Source organism: Elephas maximus, chromosome 1, assembly GCF_024166365.1.
Source record: "Elephas maximus indicus isolate mEleMax1 chromosome 1, mEleMax1 primary haplotype, whole genome shotgun sequence".
Taxonomy (NCBI): Eukaryota; Metazoa; Chordata; class Mammalia; order Proboscidea; family Elephantidae; genus Elephas; species Elephas maximus.
In genome coordinates, this window is record NC_064819.1 from 14,014,215 (window position 1) to 14,033,464 (window position 19,250).

A 19,250-nucleotide genomic window follows, 5' to 3' on the forward strand; every position below is an offset into this window, starting at 1 on the left:
TCTTTGGCATTAATGGTTGGCGCCTAAATTCGAATAACAGCTGTATTAACTGGCCTTACTTGTAATTAGAAACGTGGTGGTGTAGAGGTTAAGTGCTTCGGCTACTAACCAAAATGTTGGCAGTTCGAATCCACCAGGCACTCCTTGGAAACTCTATGGGACAATTCTGCTCTGTCCTATAGGGTTGCTATGTATAGGGTTGCTATGAGTCAGAATTGACTCCTGAGCAACGGATTTGTTTCTTTTTTTTTTGGGGAATGGCTAATTATTGCAAGCATTTCCTCATGTGTCTGTTAGCTGCTTGACTGCCTCCTTTGGTGAAGTGCTTGTTCCTAACCTTTGCCCATTTTTAATTGGATTATTTGTCTTTTTGTTGCAGAGGTGTTGGATTCTCCTATAGATTTTAGAGATTAGACTCTCGCTGGATATGTCATAGCCAACAATTGTTTCTAGGCTGTAAGTTGTATTTTTACTCTTTGGTGAAGCCTTTTGATATGTGTAAGTATTTAATTTTGGGGAGCTCCCACTTATCTAGTTTATCTTCTGGTGTTTGTGCATCGTTAGTTATGCTTTGTATTGTATTATGGCGTATATCAGGGCCCTAGCATTGTCCCTATTTTTTCTCCCATGATCTTTAGTGTTTTAGGTTTCATATTAAGGTCTTTGATCCATTTTGAGTTGGTTTTTGTGTATGGTGTGAGGTATGGCTCCTGTTTCATTTTTTTACAGATTGACATTAGGTTTTGCCGAATCTTTGTTAAAAAGACGGTCTTTTCTCCATTTAATGGACTTTGGTCTTTTGTCAATATCAAATGACCATAGATGGGTGGATTTACAACTGGGTCCTCAATTCTGTTCCATTGGTCTCTGTGTCTGTCGTTGTACCAGTACCAGGCTGTTTGACTCTCGTGGCTTTATAGTATGTTCTGAGATCAGGTAGTGTGAGACCTCCTACTTTGTTTTTTGTTTTTCTTCAATAATGCTTTGCTTCTCTAAGGCCTCTTTCCTTTCCATATGAAGTTGGTGATTAGCTTTTCCATCCCATTCCTTTAAATTCTTGACCATATTTATAGTATAAAAAAAATAAAGCTTTTAAAAAATCCTTATCTGCGCATTTCATCATCTCTAATTTCTGGGTCTGTTTCTATTGACTGATTTTTCTTCTGGTTGTGTTTTATATTTTTCTGCTTATTCATGTGCACAGTAACTTTGAACTGGATGTAGGACATCGTGGATGTTATATGGTTGAGTGTCTGGATTTTATTTTCTTCCTTTAAAGACTGTTAAGTTTCATTCATGCAAGCAGTTAATTTACTTGCAGTTTTGTTTGGGTGGGTCTAGAATGACCTTTACGCCGAGGTTAGTTCAATCTTATTTCTAAAGTGTGGCCTTTTTGGGATCTCTCTACCAAATGCCCCAGGTGTTCCATCAAGTTTTTCCACTCTAGTTGATCAGAGCTTGAATATTTCCAAACTCTCTTCAAGCTCTAGTTGTTGTTCAGCTTACAGCTTTCCAGTAGCTGTTCTTTCTCCAGGAGTTGTTCTTTAACTAGCTTCCTGATTCAAGGGGACCCTTATACATGTTTCTGGAGCACTTTCTCTCTGAATCTTCTCCTCACTGGTACTCCTCCCTGCAAATGTCAGTTGCCTCAGACTTTCTGAATTCCAGTTCTGTCTCTTCAGTTACCAAGAACACAATACTCTGCTTGGCTTCCTCTAACCTGTGCTTAGGTCCACAAATACCTCCAGAGAAGAAATCTGCTGCAATATTTGGGCTAATCTTGCTTGTTTTACCTCTTTCCAAGATCACAATCTTACTGTGTCTATTGTCTGTTGCCTGAAAACACTTATTTCATAGAGTTGGTCCAGTTTTATATTGTTTTTGGTAGGAGGGTTAGTCTGGTACCAGTTACCCATTCATGACTGGATCACTCTTAACATTTTTAAAATGCAAACTTCCTACTGAATAACAAAATACATATTGCAAAGGTATATAAATCATAAGTGTACAGCTTGATGAATTTTCACTAATTGAACACACTGCTGAAACTAGCACTCAGATCAAGAAGGAGAACATTGTTAGAAGTCCAGAAGCCTCTAAATGCCCCTTTCTAAACATTAATACCACTTAAGAGTAGCCAATATCCTAACTTCCATCATCATATCTTTTTTCTGTTTTTGAACACACACACATGTAATAATGTAGCATGTATTTTTTGTGTATGTATCTGGCTTCTTTTGCTCAGCATTATGATCGTGATATTTAACCATATTTTGTGTGTAGCTGTAGATCGTTCATTATCTTTTCTGTATAGTATTCTACTATGTAAATATTTTAAATAAATTTTCTAAATATTCTAAATAAATTTTCTAAATAAATATTCTAAATAAGTGTTCATTATCTTTTCTGTATAGTATTCTACTATGTGAATATTCTAAAATTTATTTATCCCATTTATTGTTGATGGGCAATTGAGTTATTTCTAGTTTAGGGCTATTATGAATAATGCCATCCCCAGCTTTTAGTGAACATATGAATACATTTCTTTCGAGTATATATCTAGGAGTAGAATTGCTGGGTTAATGGACAGGCATATGTTCAGCTTTAGTAGATACTGACAAGCAAGTTTCAAGGTGTCTGCACATACTCTTAAAATTTTAAGATGCATATTTAAAATTAAACTTCTCCAGCACAGTGTGTAGATTTAATCTATCTATTCTTCTCCAAACAAAATGAGAACCTTACCATGCTTTTACTTCAATCACTTTCCCACCATCTCCCATGTAAAGACCACCTGGCAGTTTAGATTCAGCTTATTACTACTTTTTTTTTGTTCAAATAGATCAACATTAACTTAGACTTACCTGGATTGCCTCCCTGCCTTTTAGTCCTAGTCCTTTTCCTCCTAGTCCTAGTGCTTCTTCCCAAGGCAGTGGGGGTGGTGGGGGGGGGTGGGAGGCGGAGGCAGACACCTCTGTTGCCCCCTGCTTGGGCACAAGTGGTGGAGAGGGAGGGGCCAAGGCAACTGATTCCTCCTGCTGTGATATCTCAATAAATCATCCTGATATTAGCTCCATGGCTCTCCCCTACTCCTATTCACCACCTCTGATCTGGGAGCACCGACAAACTAGGCACCGCCTGTGCAGTGTTGTTTGCTTGTTTTTAGGACTTTTTTATGGAGGAGACTAGACCATGTGGTTAGTCTGGCTTCTTCAATTACTTTTTCTTCTAGGCCTTTCTCCTAGGCTTTCTACACTGTCTCCTTAGGTACTCATCCATGCCTTTAAATATTGTCTACACCCCAACCATGAAATTTATATAGTTAGTTCAGACCTTTATTCTGACCTCCAGACTACTTATCCAAATCTGCTTGACATCTCCGCTTGTAAGAATCTCATGTTTAACATATCCAAAAACATTTGCTCCTCCTTCTATGTTCCCTGAATGAGTGAATGAATTGTTCATCTTAATCCATCCAGTTATTTAAGCAGAAAGTCAGAGTCATCCTTAATAGTCCTCTTTTCTTCACCGTTCCTGGCAAACCAATCCATTATAAAGTCCTTGAATTCCACCTCCAACTTATACATGTCTTGAAATTATCCACCTCTCTCCATCTCCGTCATTACTCTAGTTCAAGCCACCATCATCTCTGGCCTTGACTAATGCAACTGCCTCCAAAATGGCCTTCCAGCAACCCCTCTTGCCCTTTTCCAATCTATTCCCACAAACAATTTATGTGAGCTTTTAAATATGTAAATTAGATCATACTTAACCCTCTCTATTAGCTGCACTTTGACCTTAGGATATATTCCAAAATACAGTCTGAAATCTATAATGTGGCCCATAAGCCCTTGCATGGTCTGGCCCCTGCCTCATCTCAGCCCAAACTTCTCCTTGCTCCTTACGCTCCGGCAACACTGGCTTCCTTTCTGTTTTTAGAATATGTCACTTCTTTAATGCCGTAATAGCCTCACACATAATGTTCCCTCTGCCTGGAACATTCTTAAAAGCTCGTTCATATGCCTGGAGTTTAAAAGGCACTTCAGAGAGCTCTTCCCTGACAGTCCAATATTAAGCCATCATCACATCCACTAAATTTTCTTCATAGTACTGATGCAGTGTGATTGATACCTTTTGTGTGGCCTTTCTAGCCATGGTCTTGTAACTCCCACCCAGGTGATCGGGCAGGACTGTGTGGTAGGGTAATTGTGGTCCACCAAGCAGATTGGTCAGTTTTCCTGTTCTGCTGGGTTTGAAATGAGCCACGCCTGAGAATTGTCCACCACCACCACCAAGACAAGAGAAACCGGCAGCAGAGATCTGGCAGCACAGACTTGGCAGCAGAAGTCAGCGAGGTGGGCTTCCCAGCCCACAGAGAGAATAAGCTGAGTGCCTTTGGGCAGAGGCTGAGGGCCAGGGGAGAGGTGTGCCTGCGAGCACAGCTGGGAAGAGGCTATCCTGATGGAAGAACTGTATCCTTGAGTGTTCCCAAACCTGAATAGTAACCTGTTAATTCCCTAGTAAACCCCATAGTTGTGAGTATGGTCTGTCAGTTCTGTGTGACCATTGCAATGAATGATCGAACCCAGCAGAGAAATAGAGAGTGCCGTGGAAGGAATGGTTGGTATCAGAGTTGGTAAAGATGCCAGAGAGAGAAGGCATGTCTGACCTCCAACTCATTGGAATCAGCTGTGGGCTGTTGGTTCATCTTGATTCTCCTTTCTCCTTGTGTCATGGATTAAATTGTGCCCCCCCAAAATATGTGTCAATTTGGTTAGGGCATGATTCCCAGTATTGTATGGTTGTCCTCCATTTTGTGATTGTAATTTTATGCTAAAGAGGATTAGAGTGGGATTGTAACACACTTACTAAGGTCACATCCTTGATTCAACGTAAAGGGAGTTTCTTTGGAGTGTAGCCTGCAGCACCTTTTATCTTACAAGAGATAAAAGGAAAGGGAAGCAAGCAGAGAACGGGGACCTTATACCACCAAGAAAGCAGTGTTGTGAGTGGGGTGTGTCTTTGGGACCCTCACACAGAGCAGCTCCTAGTCCAGGGGAAGACTGATGACAAGGAGCTTCCACCAGAGCTGACAGAGAGAAAGCCTTCCTCTGGAGATGACACCCTAAATTTGGACTTCTAGCCTACTAAAAAAAGCTGTGCTAAAATAAATTTCTCTTTGTTAAAGCCATCCACCCGTGGTATTTCTGTTATAGCAGAACTAGATGACTAAGACACCTTGTGAAGTCAAAGGAGGTCAGACACCACCTCCATACCGTTTTTACAGCTGCTCACAATTTAAAGTCATGTACCAGTTTATATTTTAATGTTTGTTGTTCCTATTACACCTTAAGTTCCGTTGTGTTATGTTCACTCCTGTAACCCAATGTGTAACACGGTGCATAGCACATGGTCAACGCTCAGTAAATATTTGCTTAATAACGCATGGCTGATGCGAAGGCTAGAAGCCTCTGGCACTTCTCTGGGTTAGGTTCCTTGCGGGTGATGGTAGATGGAGACAGGCATTTTCCTCGCTCACCCACAGGGCGCTTTTCCCTTTCCCCCTTTTTTTACGGGGCAGGGTAAGTGTTTGCTGCAGGGCTGTGTGTGAGAGACAGACTGCCTGTAGACCAGGGGCGGCAGGCAGGGGGAATTAGCCGTATTTCTGTGGGACAACGTAGTTTTGTCACAGAACTAAGCGCTCTTCTGGCGCAGGTGCGAGGGACGCTGCCAATCTCCCCTGGAGGGGGCGGGACTAACGCGAGCCCCGGGTGAGGGCGGGTCAGTGTGTCCTTCTCACAGAACCTGATTGGTCTGTGGGAGCCGGGGAAGCGGGGGCGGGGCTTGATTCCGTCGGGCGCCAGCCACGTTGGACGCGGTGCGGCCCCGAGGAAAGGCCGCTCCCTGGCCCACAATGCACTGCGGGAGGCGTCACTCGGAGCGGCGGGTGCTGGCTCGGCAGGTACGGCCCGGCCCCTCCCAGTCTTTCCTGGGCTCCTCGAGGCCGTTCGGACCCGGGGCTGGCCTCTTCCCGTGCGCTCCCCGTCTCCCGCCCAGCCTCGGCCCTAGCCCAGGCTCTGGGGACTTCGAACCTACTCCGGGACAGAAACCGAGCCTGAGCCGTGGGGGCGGGAGCCGGCTGTCGTTGGAGCCGCGGAGCTCTGGAGGGGCGGGCATGCGGGGACCCTGTCTCCTCCTCCGGCTTTAGGGGTCCGTGATCCGCGAGGGCGGCGCTTGCCCCTCGGCTGACCTGCCTCAGGGGGGGTGCTCGAGGGGCGAGGAACAGTCGCCTGGGCTGCCCGCCCGAATGACAAGAGTACGGTGATCCACCTGGCTGCTGAGTTGGACCGAGAGAGCTCGAGGTGGCATTTCCTATTTCTGTTAGGCAGGGTGAGATCTGAATCAGTTACTTTGCGTTTTGTGGGATTGAATGAGCATTGAGCCCAGAAATTAGCCCGCTTTGGCTCGGGGAAACCTCTGGAGGTATTGAGCCAGGAGGCCTAGTTAGTGGCACTTTAGGAACTAAGTGGCGGAAGGGAGACCTGAGCAATTGGTTCGACAGGTGGAGGTGGATTCCGGAAGAGGAGGCCGAGCCCGAGCCGGCTTGAGTCTCTGACAGTGAAAACAGCTTTGGATTTTTCTCCTGCACCTCAGTTTCCTGCTCATTCACCTGGAACCGTAGGTGTGGAGAGACCGAGAACCAGACCCTCCTGTATCTGTTCAGCCAAACAAAACCCAGCTCAGGGCTAAAGTTCCAGCCACCAGCCGACAGGTGGAACTAGCCACTTAAAAAAAAAAAAAAATCTCTGGATCACATTCCGAGTTACTTCTCGTCATTTCTTTACGGTTGATATTGCAGGGAATTAGGTAGTACCTTAAACACTAGCTACAATTCCTGGCATGTGAAGGTCGTTGTTCAGTATTTGAATCAGACACTTGTGACCATGCCCTAAGTTAATGGGCCATCTGGTATTTCCTACATTGAGAAACATCAAATCAATGTAGTTCTTTTTGGGGGATGTGTCACTGATTAAAACAAACAACTAAGTATATTTTACTTTGTTGTGTGAAAGAAGCCCAGGTCCTATCAAAGGGATGACTGACCTTCCTTTCTATGTATTTAAGTGAGAATCTTGGATTTGTCGAGGGGCATTGTCTCAGGGTGATTAGAATTAGGCCTGAGTTTAAATCCCTACTGTGTTACTTACTAGTTTGGGGATTGAACAAGTTACTAAACTTCTCTGGGCTTAATTTCCTCAAAGTAAAACGGAGCTAATAATACTGACCTCCTAGGTTATTGGAAGGCTTAAATGAAGCAATGTGTGTAAAGTATTTGGTCCATAGAAGGTAATCAATAAAAAGAATAAAAAACCTCATTGTCGAGAAGATTCCGACTCATAGCGACCCTAGAGCAAATATTTAACATAGCACTTAGAGTCTGCAAGGCATTGCTTTCAGGTGCTTTACGTTTAATCTTTAACATAACCCTATGAGGTAGATACTATTAATAGCCACAGTTTACAGGCGAGGAAATTGAGGTCTAGAAAGGCAAATTAGCTTGACCGTGGTTACCTAGCTAGTACATGGTGGAACCAAGACTTGAACTCAGGCGGTTGGCTCCTGAGTCCATCCTCTTAACTACTACACTGTACTACTACCTCTTAAAAAAAATGTAAGCTGTCATTCTGTTAGTTCAAAATGAGTAGCTAGATAGTTTCTGTACCAGTGGATTCTTGACCCTTGTTGGTGTTGGGGGACTGATATAGCAACGTGATGTAGGAATACAAGGAACTTAGGTTTAAGTACCAGTTCTGCCATATATTAGCAGTGTGACAGTGAGAAAGTGAACCTCCATTTCCTCATCTGTAAAATGGAGCTTCTGCCTACCTCACTGTTTAGAATTCTGAGGTGCTACACCTATGTTGGGGATTGACACATTTGATCATCATCTAGCTGAAATGGACAGGTGAGGATTAATTTAGTCTCTGAGGTAGAATACCTTTGAAAAAAATCATGAAATTTTAATCAGAATTTTGGATTTTCACAGGTTGCCCCTACTGCTAGTGAAGGAGAAGCATCTAGTGGCATTGAGTTTGATGGCCTGGTGGAGAAGAGTTATCATTTAATTTCAGACCATGGGCATTATTTTAATTCAGTGTTCTTCAAAGTATGGCCCTTAGACAATAAACATTGTAATCACGGAGGGAATTTGTTAAAATTGAAGATTCCCAAGCCCCACTCCACAGTCAATGAATCAGATTTTGGGGGGGGTGGGCCCAGCAATCTATATTTCTAACCAAATGTCAGCATTTCTTATATGAACTAACATTTGAGAACTACTGTGTATTTTATCAAGTTTCACTCTACCTGCCTGATTGGTTTCAGACCTAGACCTGTGTAGTTTCTTAATCTGTTTTAGTTTCTTAATCTGTTTTAGTAAAGCCTGACCAGAATTCAATAAAAGAGGCCATTATGATTTATTTTCTGGTAAATCGATTGAGAACAATATTAAAACCAATATTCTTCTGACCTTATGCTTTATTTTAATAAAAAGTATTTTTTCTGATTATAAAAGTAACATGCCCATTGTGGAATATTGTGGAAAATTCAGAAATTATAAAATTATATTCGTCACGCCATAATGCTGTTTCTTGAAGCTAAGCGTTGTTCTCATTTTGGCATCTTTCCTTCCATTTGCTCTTTCTTCATTTGCCCCTCCCTTCTTCAAAACAAGATTTGGAATTTTTATCCTGCCTTTTTCTACCTAACATATAAGCATTTTACCATGGTATTAAACTTTTTTTCACAAACATATTTTTTAGTTGCTGCATTGTATGTCATCATATGCGTGTACTATAATTTGCTTAATCATTTCCCTATGTTGGGTATTTAGCTTGTTTTCAGCTACTTCTGTGGAAGAATGTGTTTCTGTTTAAAAATTTGCCTGAATCTCTGATTTTGCTTCTCAGGATAGGGTCATATATTTGAATTTATTGGGGTCAAAGGGGGTAAATATTTTTAAACTCTTGTTGAGTATTGCCAAATTGTTTTGAGAACGGTGTTTTATGCCACTTCTTACTTGCACCTGTTACTTATGAGAATGCCAGAGAGAAGCAGATATTTTTTTAAAGCTAATTTGTTAAGTAAAGCATAGTGTGTTATTGTTTTAATTAGTATTTCTTTGATTACTAGCGAGTTGAACATTTTTGCATATATGCTTAGCAGCTCTGAACCCCTAACAGCATAGTGGTTAAGAGCTCAGCTGCAAACCGAAACGTCGGCAGGTCAAATCCACCAGCTGCTCCTCAGAAACCCTATGGGGCAGTTCTGCTGTGTCCTGTAGGGTCCCTATGAGTTGTAATCGACTTGACGGCAATAGGTTTGGTTTGGTTTGGTTTATCAGCTTTGACGTTAATTTTAATTCTAACCCAAATTGTTCATTTTGTTTTAGGTCTTCTGTATCAGTTGAAATGTCTATGATTTTGTCGGCCTCAGTCATTCGTGTCAGAGATGGACTACCACTTTCTGCCTCTACTGATTATGAACAAAGCACAGGCGTGCAGGAGTGCAGGAAGTATTTTAAAATGCTCTCGAGGAAACTTGCCCAGCTTCCTGATAGATGTACACTGAAAACTGGACATTATAACATTAAGTAAGACTTCAGTTTGCTCCATTCTAATTACTTGCCTTGTGGTTGTCTTTTTAATAAAATTTATGTGGTTGCAATATAAGTTAGCATTTGATCATGAAAGCTTGTTCAAGATAGAATCATGTGTTTCTGAACTTATACCTAATAGTCGCCCTTCTCGCAGTTTCTCTGCATTTACTTATAGGGTTACTGTGAGTCAGAATTGACTTGATGACAGTGGGTTTGGTTTGATTGTTTTTTTTTAGAAAACTTTGCAAATTATAGGCATTTCCTCTTATAAGTAGACCATTGCATATTTATTTGGCATTCTCACATGCCTAGGATTTTAGTAGGTGAACTGTAATGGGAGATAAAAAAATCTTACCTGATACCTGCCCTTAAGGAACTTAAAGAAGTTTACATTCCAGTGGGAGGAGATAGCACTTATGACTGACTATTCATTGCCTATGAAGAAAACAAAACTGGGCAATAGGATAGAAAATGACTTTATCTGTGGTGGTTATGGGGTCCTGGTGACGCAGTGGTTAAGAGTTTGCCTGCTAAGCAAAAGGTCTGCAGTTCGAATCCACCAGCCACTCCTTGGAAACCCTGTGGGGCAGTCGTACTCTGTCCTGTAGGGTCGCTATGAGTTGGAATCGACTCAATGGCAACAGGTTTTTTTTGTTTTGTTTTGTTTTTTAATGGTGATTAAAGGCCCGTTTGAGAGGGTGACACTTGAGCAGAGACCTAACATGAGAAAGGAGAGGTCATATGAAGCATGCGGTAGATGAAGAGTGAGGCAGGTAACAGCTAGTGCAGAAGCCCTTTGTAATGGATTGAATTGTGACCCCCAAATATATGTGTCACCTTGGTTAGGTCATGAATCCCAGTACTGTGTGGTTGTCCTCCATTTTGCGATTTTCCTTTGTGTTATAAATCATAATCTGTGCCTTGTCTGGTCCCAATCTCAGTGGGAATGTTTTCAGGCTCTCTCCATTTAGGGTGATGTTGGCTGTTGGCTTTGTATAAATGCCCTTTATTATGTTGAGAAATTTTCCTTCTATTCTTATTTTGCTGAGAGTTTTTATGAATGAGTGTTGAACTTTGTCAAATGCCTTTTCTGTATCAATTGATAAAATCATGTGATTCTTGTCTTTTGTTTTATTTATGTGGTGGAGTACATTCGTTGTTTTTCTAATGTTGAACCATCCCTGCATACCTGGTATGAATCCCACTTGGTCATGGTGAATTATTTTTTTGATATGTTGTTGAATTCTACTGGCTGGAATTTCGTTGAGGATTTTTGAAACATTTGAATATTTTCTTTAATAGTCAAGCTCTGTTAGTGCCCTGGGTCGTTATTCTGAGTTTCAGCTGTTTTTGTATAGCTGTGTACTATGACTTCTATTATAGGTAGATATCAAACTTATAGCAGATTGGCTTGATTTGTGGGAGGTATCCTGGACTTCAAAAAAACATAAAACTTTTTTGCAAATGTTTTTTGTTCCTTTCCCTTATTTTCTAAAAAGTAGAAAAATTTTAACACTCCCCCAATTCTGTTAATTGTGAATTCTAAATTTTGTATTGTTGATTTGCACCCCATCTGTTTTCTATAAAGAATTTGAGGAAATTTACAAAAAGAGAAATAATTTAGGAGTATAGGTAAGGGAATCAGATGAACGAAAGTTAGAATAATAATAATAAACCCAGGTAACATTTCCTTCTGGAGTTAGATTACGTAGCCCATTCATTTGTTAGAAAAGGGCTGGAAATACTGCTCTGAGCTTCCATGTAGCTAAAGCGAAGAGGGAGAATAGATAGGATTAGTTACAGAATTCACAGTGTCCATCAGTTAAAAACGTTGTTTTTCATGTTACTGAGATCTGCTGTATGTAAAGAGGGATGAACAGTGTTTAAACAGCGTTCTTTTAGCATCCATCGTAATTATTTTTGCATGATTTTCCTTATAATATCCCTTAGTGTAAGCAAGTGGCGTGGTGCAAAAAGCAATTTTATGAGTTTAGGAGTGGGATGATTCAGCAGAGGTCCTAATCGGGCCTGACCCAAGAATACCATTTAGAAGTGTCTAAAGGAGTAAATCACATGGCTTCCCAAACCATGCACAGGAAAAACTCTACGTGTGTTATTTTTGTAGCCAAGCGTTAAAGAAAGATTGGACAACGGAGAATATTTAGTTTTAGTTCCAGACAAGAACCTGAATTTCACATGTTTTCTATCATTGGTAAGAGGTTTTATTAAGTCGTTAGTTTATTGAGATTTTTATGCTACATGACAATAAATTTAGACTGAAAAATAACTTTGAAAATTCTCATGTGTCACCTCTTTTTCTCGACACCATGAATTTGCCAGATAAATTCATAGATCTGCCGGAGCAGCATCGTAGCACAGCCTGTAACTAGCGCCTGGCTGCCTGCCCTTGTTAGCCTATGTTTGTAAATGCTCTTTCCTTCAAAGCCCTGCGTGTATCTTCTTTTGGTACACCTTCTTCCTCATATTACCATTTCACTTCACTAGTGATCTCACACCCCTCAAAGATCGCTTGCAGAACTTCTTTGACTGCCTTTTTCCTCAGTAGTACCATTTCTTATTTATTTGTTTTATTTCTATATGTCTTCTCTCTATAACTAGATTGTAACTCGTTGAGGAAATTGATCTGCTCTGGCTGGTACTATCTTTGATTCTTCATCTCTTAGTACTGTGGTTTCCAAACTTGTATAGAAATTGAGTTGGTCTTTTTAGAATACTGATTTACAAAATGTGAGACAAAATAAGTATATATAATTATGTGCTAAGATTAGATGGTATCTCACATTAGATTCTAGTTACATATATGTAGGGGAACACACTAAAGTTTTGAGAAAAAATTGTTGTTGTTAGGTGCCGTTGAGTTGGTTCTGACTCATAGCGACCCTACCCACAGCAGAATGAAACACTGCCCAGTCCTGAGCCATCCTTACAGTCGTTGTTATGCTTGAGCTCATTGTTGTAGCCACTGTGTCAGTCCACCTCGTTGAGGGTCTTCCTCTTTTCCGCTGACCCTGTACTCTGCCAAGCATGATGTCCTTCTCCAGGGACTGATCCCTCCTGACAACATGTCCAAACTATGTAAGACACAGTCTCGCCGTCCTTGCCTCTAAGGAGAATTCTGGCTATACTTCTTCTAAGACAGATTTGTTCATTCTTTTGGCAGTCCGTGGTATATGCAATATTCTTCGCCAACACCACAATTCAGAGGCGTCAACTCTTCTTCGGTCTTCCTTATTCACTGTCCAGCTTTCACATGCATACGATGTGATTGAAAATACCATGGCTTGGGTCAGGAGCACCTTAGTCTTTGCTCTTCAGCACTTTGAAGAGGTCCTTTGCAGCAGATTTGCCCAATGCAATGTGTCTTTTGATTTCTTGACTGCTGCTTCCATGGCTGTTGACTGTGGATCCAAGTAAAATGAAATCCTCGACAACTTCGATCTTTTCTCCGTTTATCATGATGTTGCTCATTGGTCCAGTTGTGAGGATTTTTGTTTTCTTTATGTTGAGGTGTAGTCCACACTGAGGGCTGTGGTCTTTGATCTTCATTAGTAAGCACTTCAAGTCCTCTTCACTTTCAGCAAGCAAGGTTGTGTCATCTGCATAACGCAGGTTGTTAATGAGTCTTCCTCCAATCCTGATGCCCCGTTCTTCTTCATATAATCCAGCTTCTCAGATTATTTGCTGAGCATACAGATTGAATAGGTATGGTGAAAGGATACAACCCCGATGCACTCCTTTCCTGGCTTTAGACCAATCAGTATCCCCTTGTTCTATCCGAACAACCGCCTCTTGATCTATGTAAGTGTTCTGGAATTCCCATTCTTCTCAGTGTTCTCCATAGTTTGTTATGATCCACACAGTCGAATGCCTTTGCATAGTCCATAAAACACAGGTAAACATCCTTCTGGTATTCTCTGCTTTCAGCCAGGATCCATCTGATTGATATCAGCAATGATATCCCTGGATTCAAATCCTCTTCTGAAACCGGCCTGAATTTCTGGCAGTTCCCTGTCGACATACTGCTGCAGCCATTTTTCAGTGATCTTCAGCAAAATTTTATTTGCGTGTGATATTAATGATACTGTTCTATAATTTCTACATTCGGTTGAATCACCTTTCTTGGGAATAGGCATAAATATGGATCTCTTCAGTCAGTTGACCAGGACGCTGTCTTCCATATTTCTTGGCATAGATGAGTGAGCACCTCCAGCGCTGCATCTGTTTGTTGAAACATCTCAATTGATATTCCATCAATTCCTGGAGCCTTGTTTTTGGCCAATGCCTTCAGAGCAGCTAGGACTTCTTCCTTCAGTACCATCGGTTCCTGATCATATGTCACCTCTTGAAATGGTTGAACATCGACTAATTCTTTTCGGTATAATGACTCTGTGTATTCCTTCCATCTTCTTTTGATGCTTCCTGTATCGTTTAATATTTTCCCCATGGACTCCTTCACTATTGCAACTCGAGGCTTGAATTTTTTCTTCATTTCTTTCAGCTTGAGAAACGCCGAGTGTGGTCTTCCCCTTTGGCTTTCCATCTCCAGCTCTTTGCACATGTCATTACAATACTTTACTTTGTCTTCTCGAGCCACCCTTTGAAATCTTCTATTCAGTTCTTTTACTTCATCAATTCTTCCTTTTGCTTTAGTTGCTCGACGTTTGAGAGCAAGTTTCAGAGTCTCGTTTGACATCCATCTTGGTCTTTTCTTTCTTTCCTGTCTTTTCAGTGACCTCTTCTTTCTTCATGGATGATGTCCTTGATGTCATATCACAAGTCATCTGGTCTTTGGTCACTAGTGTTCAATGCATCAAATCTGTTCTTCAGATGGTCTCTAAATTCAGGTGGGATATACTCAGGTCATATTTTGGCTCTTGTCGACTTGCTCTGATTTTCTTCAGTTTCAGCTTGAACTTGTATATGAGCAATTGATGGTCTGTTCCACAGTTGGCTTCTGGTCTTGTTCTGGCTGATGATATTGAGCTTTTCCATCATCTCTTTCCGTAGATGTAGTCAATTTGATTTCTGTGTGTTCCATCTGGTGAGGTCCATGTGTCTAGTCGCCGTTTATGTTGGTGAAAGAAGGTATTTGCAACGAAGAAGTCGTTGGTCTTGTAAAATTCTATCATTCAATTTCCGGCATTGGTTATATCACCAAGGCCATATTTTCCAACTAGCGATCCTTCTTCTTTGTTTCCAACTTCCGCATTCCAATCACCAGTAATTATCAATGCATCTTGATTGCATGTTCAATCAGTTTCAGAGTGCAGCAGCTGATAAAAACCTTCTATTTCTTCATCTTTGGCCTTAGTGGTTGGTGCATAAATTTGAATAATAGTCGTATTAACTGGTCTTCCTTGTAGGTGTATGGATACTGTCCTATCACTGACAGTTTTGTACTTCAGGATACATCTCGAAACATTCTTTTTGACGATGAATGCAACACCATTCCTCTTTGAGTTGTCGTTCCCAGCATAGTAGACTCTATGATTGTCTGATTCAAAATGGCCAATATCAGTCCATTTCAGCTCATTAATGCCTAGTATATCGATGTTTATGTGTTCCATTTCATTTTTGATGATTTCCAATTTTCCTAGATTCATACTTCATACATTCCAGGTTCCGATTATTAATGGATGTTTGCAGCTGTTTCTTCTCATTTTGAGTCGTGCCACATCAGCAAATGAAGGTCTCGAAAGCTTTACTCCATCCTCATCGTTAAGGTCAACTCTACTTTGAGGAGGCAGCTCTTCCTCAGTCATCTTTTGAGTGCCTTCCAACCTGGGGGGCTCATCTTCCAGCACTATACCAGACAGTGTTTTGCTGCTATTCATAAAGTTTTCCCTGGCTGTTTCTTTTCAGAAGTAGACTGCCGGGTCCTTCTTCCTAGTCTGTCTTAGTCTGGAAGCTCAGCTGAAACCTGTCCTCCATGGCTGACCCTGCTGGTATCTGAATACTGGTGGCGTAGCTTCCAGCATCACAGCAACACACAAGCCCCCATAGTACAACAAACTGATGGACATGATGGGGAGAAAAAATTAGGGGAAAACATTTAAGATGGGAAAATTAGTTTAAATTTGCCCCTTCCACCCCCATGTATTGGGAAAACGATAAACTTTATCTGAGTATAGAGGCTGAATGCTTCAGTTCAGCTAATGGAGCACACTCCGGAGGAGGATGGCTAGTGCTAGCACAATGCCTTGCACATCATGTGTTGTTAGTTGCTGTGAATGGGCTCTGACTCATGGTGTGCAACAGACCTAAAGAATGCCAAGTCCTGCACCATCTTCACGGTCATTGCTGTGCTCGAGTCCATTGTTGTGGCTACTGTGCGTTTGAGTGCCTTCCGACCGTGGGGGCTCACCTTCCGCCATTATATCTGGCAATAATCCATAGGATTTTCCTTGGCTAGTTTTTGCATGTAGATTGCCTGGCCTTTCTTCCTAGGCTGTCTTAATCTGGAAGCTCTGCAGAAACCTGTCTGTGACCCTGCTGGTATTTGAAATACCAGTGGCATAGCTTCCAGCACCACAGCAGCACGTAAGCCTCCCCAGTACAGCGAGCTGACAGAGGGGTGGTAGGTGCACATTATAAACCGAAACCAGTTGCTGTTGGGTCGGTTCTGACTCAGGGCGACCCTGTGTGTGTCAGAGGAGAACTGTACCCCATCGGCTTTTTAATGGCTGATTTTTCAGAAGCAGATCACCAGGCCTTTCTTCGGAGTTTCCTCTGGGTGCCGCTCAAACCTCCAACCTCTTTGGTTAGCGGCAGAGCGTGTTAACCATTTGCACCCCCCAGGGGCTCCAGGCGTATATTGTCGTAGCAGCTTAATGAGGGATGGTTGTTTTGGGAGTGTAACGGTGTTCAGAGCGCCATGGAGTTAAGTTCTTATTTTCTCGCAAAGTTAGCAACTCGGCTTGTTGATGTGAAGGTATGTATCTAGTTTTGTAATTTTTTTTCACACTCCATAGTGATATTACAAATTCTCTCTATATAAAACTTTAAGAAGTCCTTCTATTTCCTAAGTTGAAGGATACCTTCCTTAAAGTGCAACAGATGTTTAATGAATAGACTTATGTCATTAATTAAGAAATGACTGGAGCAATAATTATGAGTCATATGAAAATTAAGCTGTCATCTGAAATCTTAAAATTTTGCAGTTGGTTTTAAGTTTTAAACTCATTCCACATTTTGAGATCTCTTTCAGCATTGAGACTCGGAGCTTATGAAAAGAAATACCCTTTGAGAAGTCAGTGATACCCTATTGTGAATTTCTTTTAGTGCAAGAAAGCCATTTCCTTAGTTCTTTCACTGCTGACTCATTTGAAGGCTGATACTGGCCGTGAGCCTTGTAGGTTCTCTCCTTACCTGAGGGTTCACTTTCTCTGTATTTGCCCCTAAAGTGCTACCTCCAGCCAAGTGCCTACCGTTCTAGGCTTCCCTGCCTTTCAGCTTTAGTGCCTAGCAGTGCTTCCCCTTCACTCCTTGGTGATATTTTCTGATGACTAGAGTGACAACATCAATAACATTAAGCACCTGCAATTGCCAGGCCCTACATTGTCATTACACTTGGCAACAGCTCTGCAAAGTAGAAACGGCTGATAACTAGAGCTCTTTCCCATCGTTGGCGGCGGAAGTACAGATTACACTAGTTTAAGCAAAAAAGGGTCTTGCGAAGGACAGGAGCTGGCTGGAGCCAGGGAATCAGGTATTGTTATAAGGAATCTTATTTCTGCACTATCTCGGCCTCATTCTCTCCTTTATGGGTAGGTATTCTGTGTGTGTTAGTGTGTTAGAAAACACTGCACAGCCAATGCCAGGCATATTTCATTCCAGCTGAGCAACCTCTCCCTCCATGTTTAAAAATAAATAATTAACTTTAATTGACATCTCTTGAGTCATGGTCCATTTCTGGACTAATGTAGCCAGGGGCATGAGGTGCTTGCTCTTAATTGGCCAGGCCTGGATCACACACCCACCCTTTGATTGGGTATCTTCAGCAAGGCTATGTAGAATAAATAGGTGGTGGGGCTGGAGATAACTCCCCAAAGGGAAGGAGAGAAGGGATGCTACGCAGATAGCCATTATAGTACCCTCACCTCTATTTTACAGATGAGGAAAATGAGGTTTAGGAATGTAAAGTCACTTGTTCAAAGTCACAAAGTTAATAAATGGTCTAAACCACTGTCTTTTGACTTCAACATTCACCTTATTCTCTGGTAAAAGAGGGAGTTGTCTCCCTTTACTCTAAACACCTTTCTTGACAGGGAGTGATCCTAATTTTCCTAATTCTTTACAGTTTTTTGTGGAGAGAGGATTAACCAGAGAAGGGAATTAAGTGAAGTAAACCTCTCCCTCCTTCCCTCCCCTCTCCCTTACCTTTCCGCTTCTCTCCATTCTCTCCCTCTCTCTCCTTCGCTTTCCATTTGGCTGCAAAATAATGAGGAGCAGAGTTGAAGTGAAGCCTAAAGTTGATGGGACAGTGTTGTCTCTTTGGAGATGTAGATAAGTTTTTGGTGGGGAGGAGGGCAGGCAGGGAAATGCAGCCCACCAAAGCTATCAAACCACTTGGGAGAAGGAGATAACTTATGTGTCCTACTTCCCTGTTTTGTTTCGTTACTGTCATCACACTCCTCATTAGGAAAATGTATGGCTTTTCAGCACCACATTTATTAAATAGGTTCTTGTGAACTCCGTGGAACCTAACTACTGTTACAATACTGTTTCTCTGGGAAGGTAAATTAGGACTTACCCCATGATCAGTTATCTTAAAAAAAAATCTTCATAACACAAACCAGGGACCACATCAGCCTGAGACCAGAAGAACTAGATGGTGCCCAGCTACAACCGATGACTGCCCTGACAGGGAACACAACAGAGAATCCCTGAGGGAGCAGGAGAGCAGTGGGATGCAGACCCCAAATTCTCATAAAAAGACCAGACTTAATGGTCTGACTGAGACTAGAAGGACCCCAGTGGTCATGGCCCCCAGACCTTCTGCTGGCCCAGGACAGGAACCATTCCCATAGCCAACTCTTCAGACAGGGATTGGACTGGACAATGGGATAGAGAGGGATGCTGGTGAGGAGTGAGCTTCTTGAATCAGGTGGACACTTGAGACTATGTTGGCATCTCCTGTCTGTTGGAGGGGAGATGAGAGGGTAGAGGGGGTTAGAAGCTGGTGGAATGGACACGAAAAAGAGAGAGTGGAGGGAGAGAGCGGGCTGTCTCATTAGGGGTAGAGCAATTGGGAATATGTAGTGAGGTGTATATAAGTTTTTGTGTGAGAGACTGACTTGATTTGTAAACTTTCACTTAAAGCACAATAAAAATTTTTAAAAAATAGAAAAAAATCATAATGTTCACTCTCTGGTATGAGCAATGGGAACATGTTAGGGTTAGTGGGAAAGGGTCAATCAGGAGACAAGATTAACTGCAGAAAAGGAGCGGAAGGATGTCAAAGGCAAACTTTGCTTCCTCTGTGTTTTATCCAGTGCTCTGGTGGTGTAATCCCTGGGGCCTCTTCATATCGTCTCGGATTCTCCTTGAGCTTACTGTGGTTACAGGTTGC

General features: G+C 41.9%; 1 protein-coding gene across 3 annotated transcripts in view; it reads left to right on the forward strand.

Moving 5' to 3' along the window:
- Positions 1–5,893: 5,893 nt before the first annotated feature.
- SEC22A (SEC22 homolog A, vesicle trafficking protein) overlaps positions 5,894–19,250 on the forward strand; it is a 78,051-nt gene continuing 64,694 nt past the window's right edge. The window contains exons 1-2 of one of the 3 annotated variants that reach the window (XM_049878281.1): positions 5,894–5,962; positions 9,452–9,652. In XM_049878281.1, the coding sequence (XP_049734238.1) occupies positions 9,471–9,652 (182 nt within the window). In that variant the 5' untranslated portion in view covers positions 5,894–5,962; positions 9,452–9,470. Of the gene's footprint in view, positions 6,391–9,451; positions 9,653–19,250 lie in introns of all 3 variants that reach the window. The other 2 variants (XM_049878272.1, XM_049878292.1) reach the window with 2 other exon arrangements.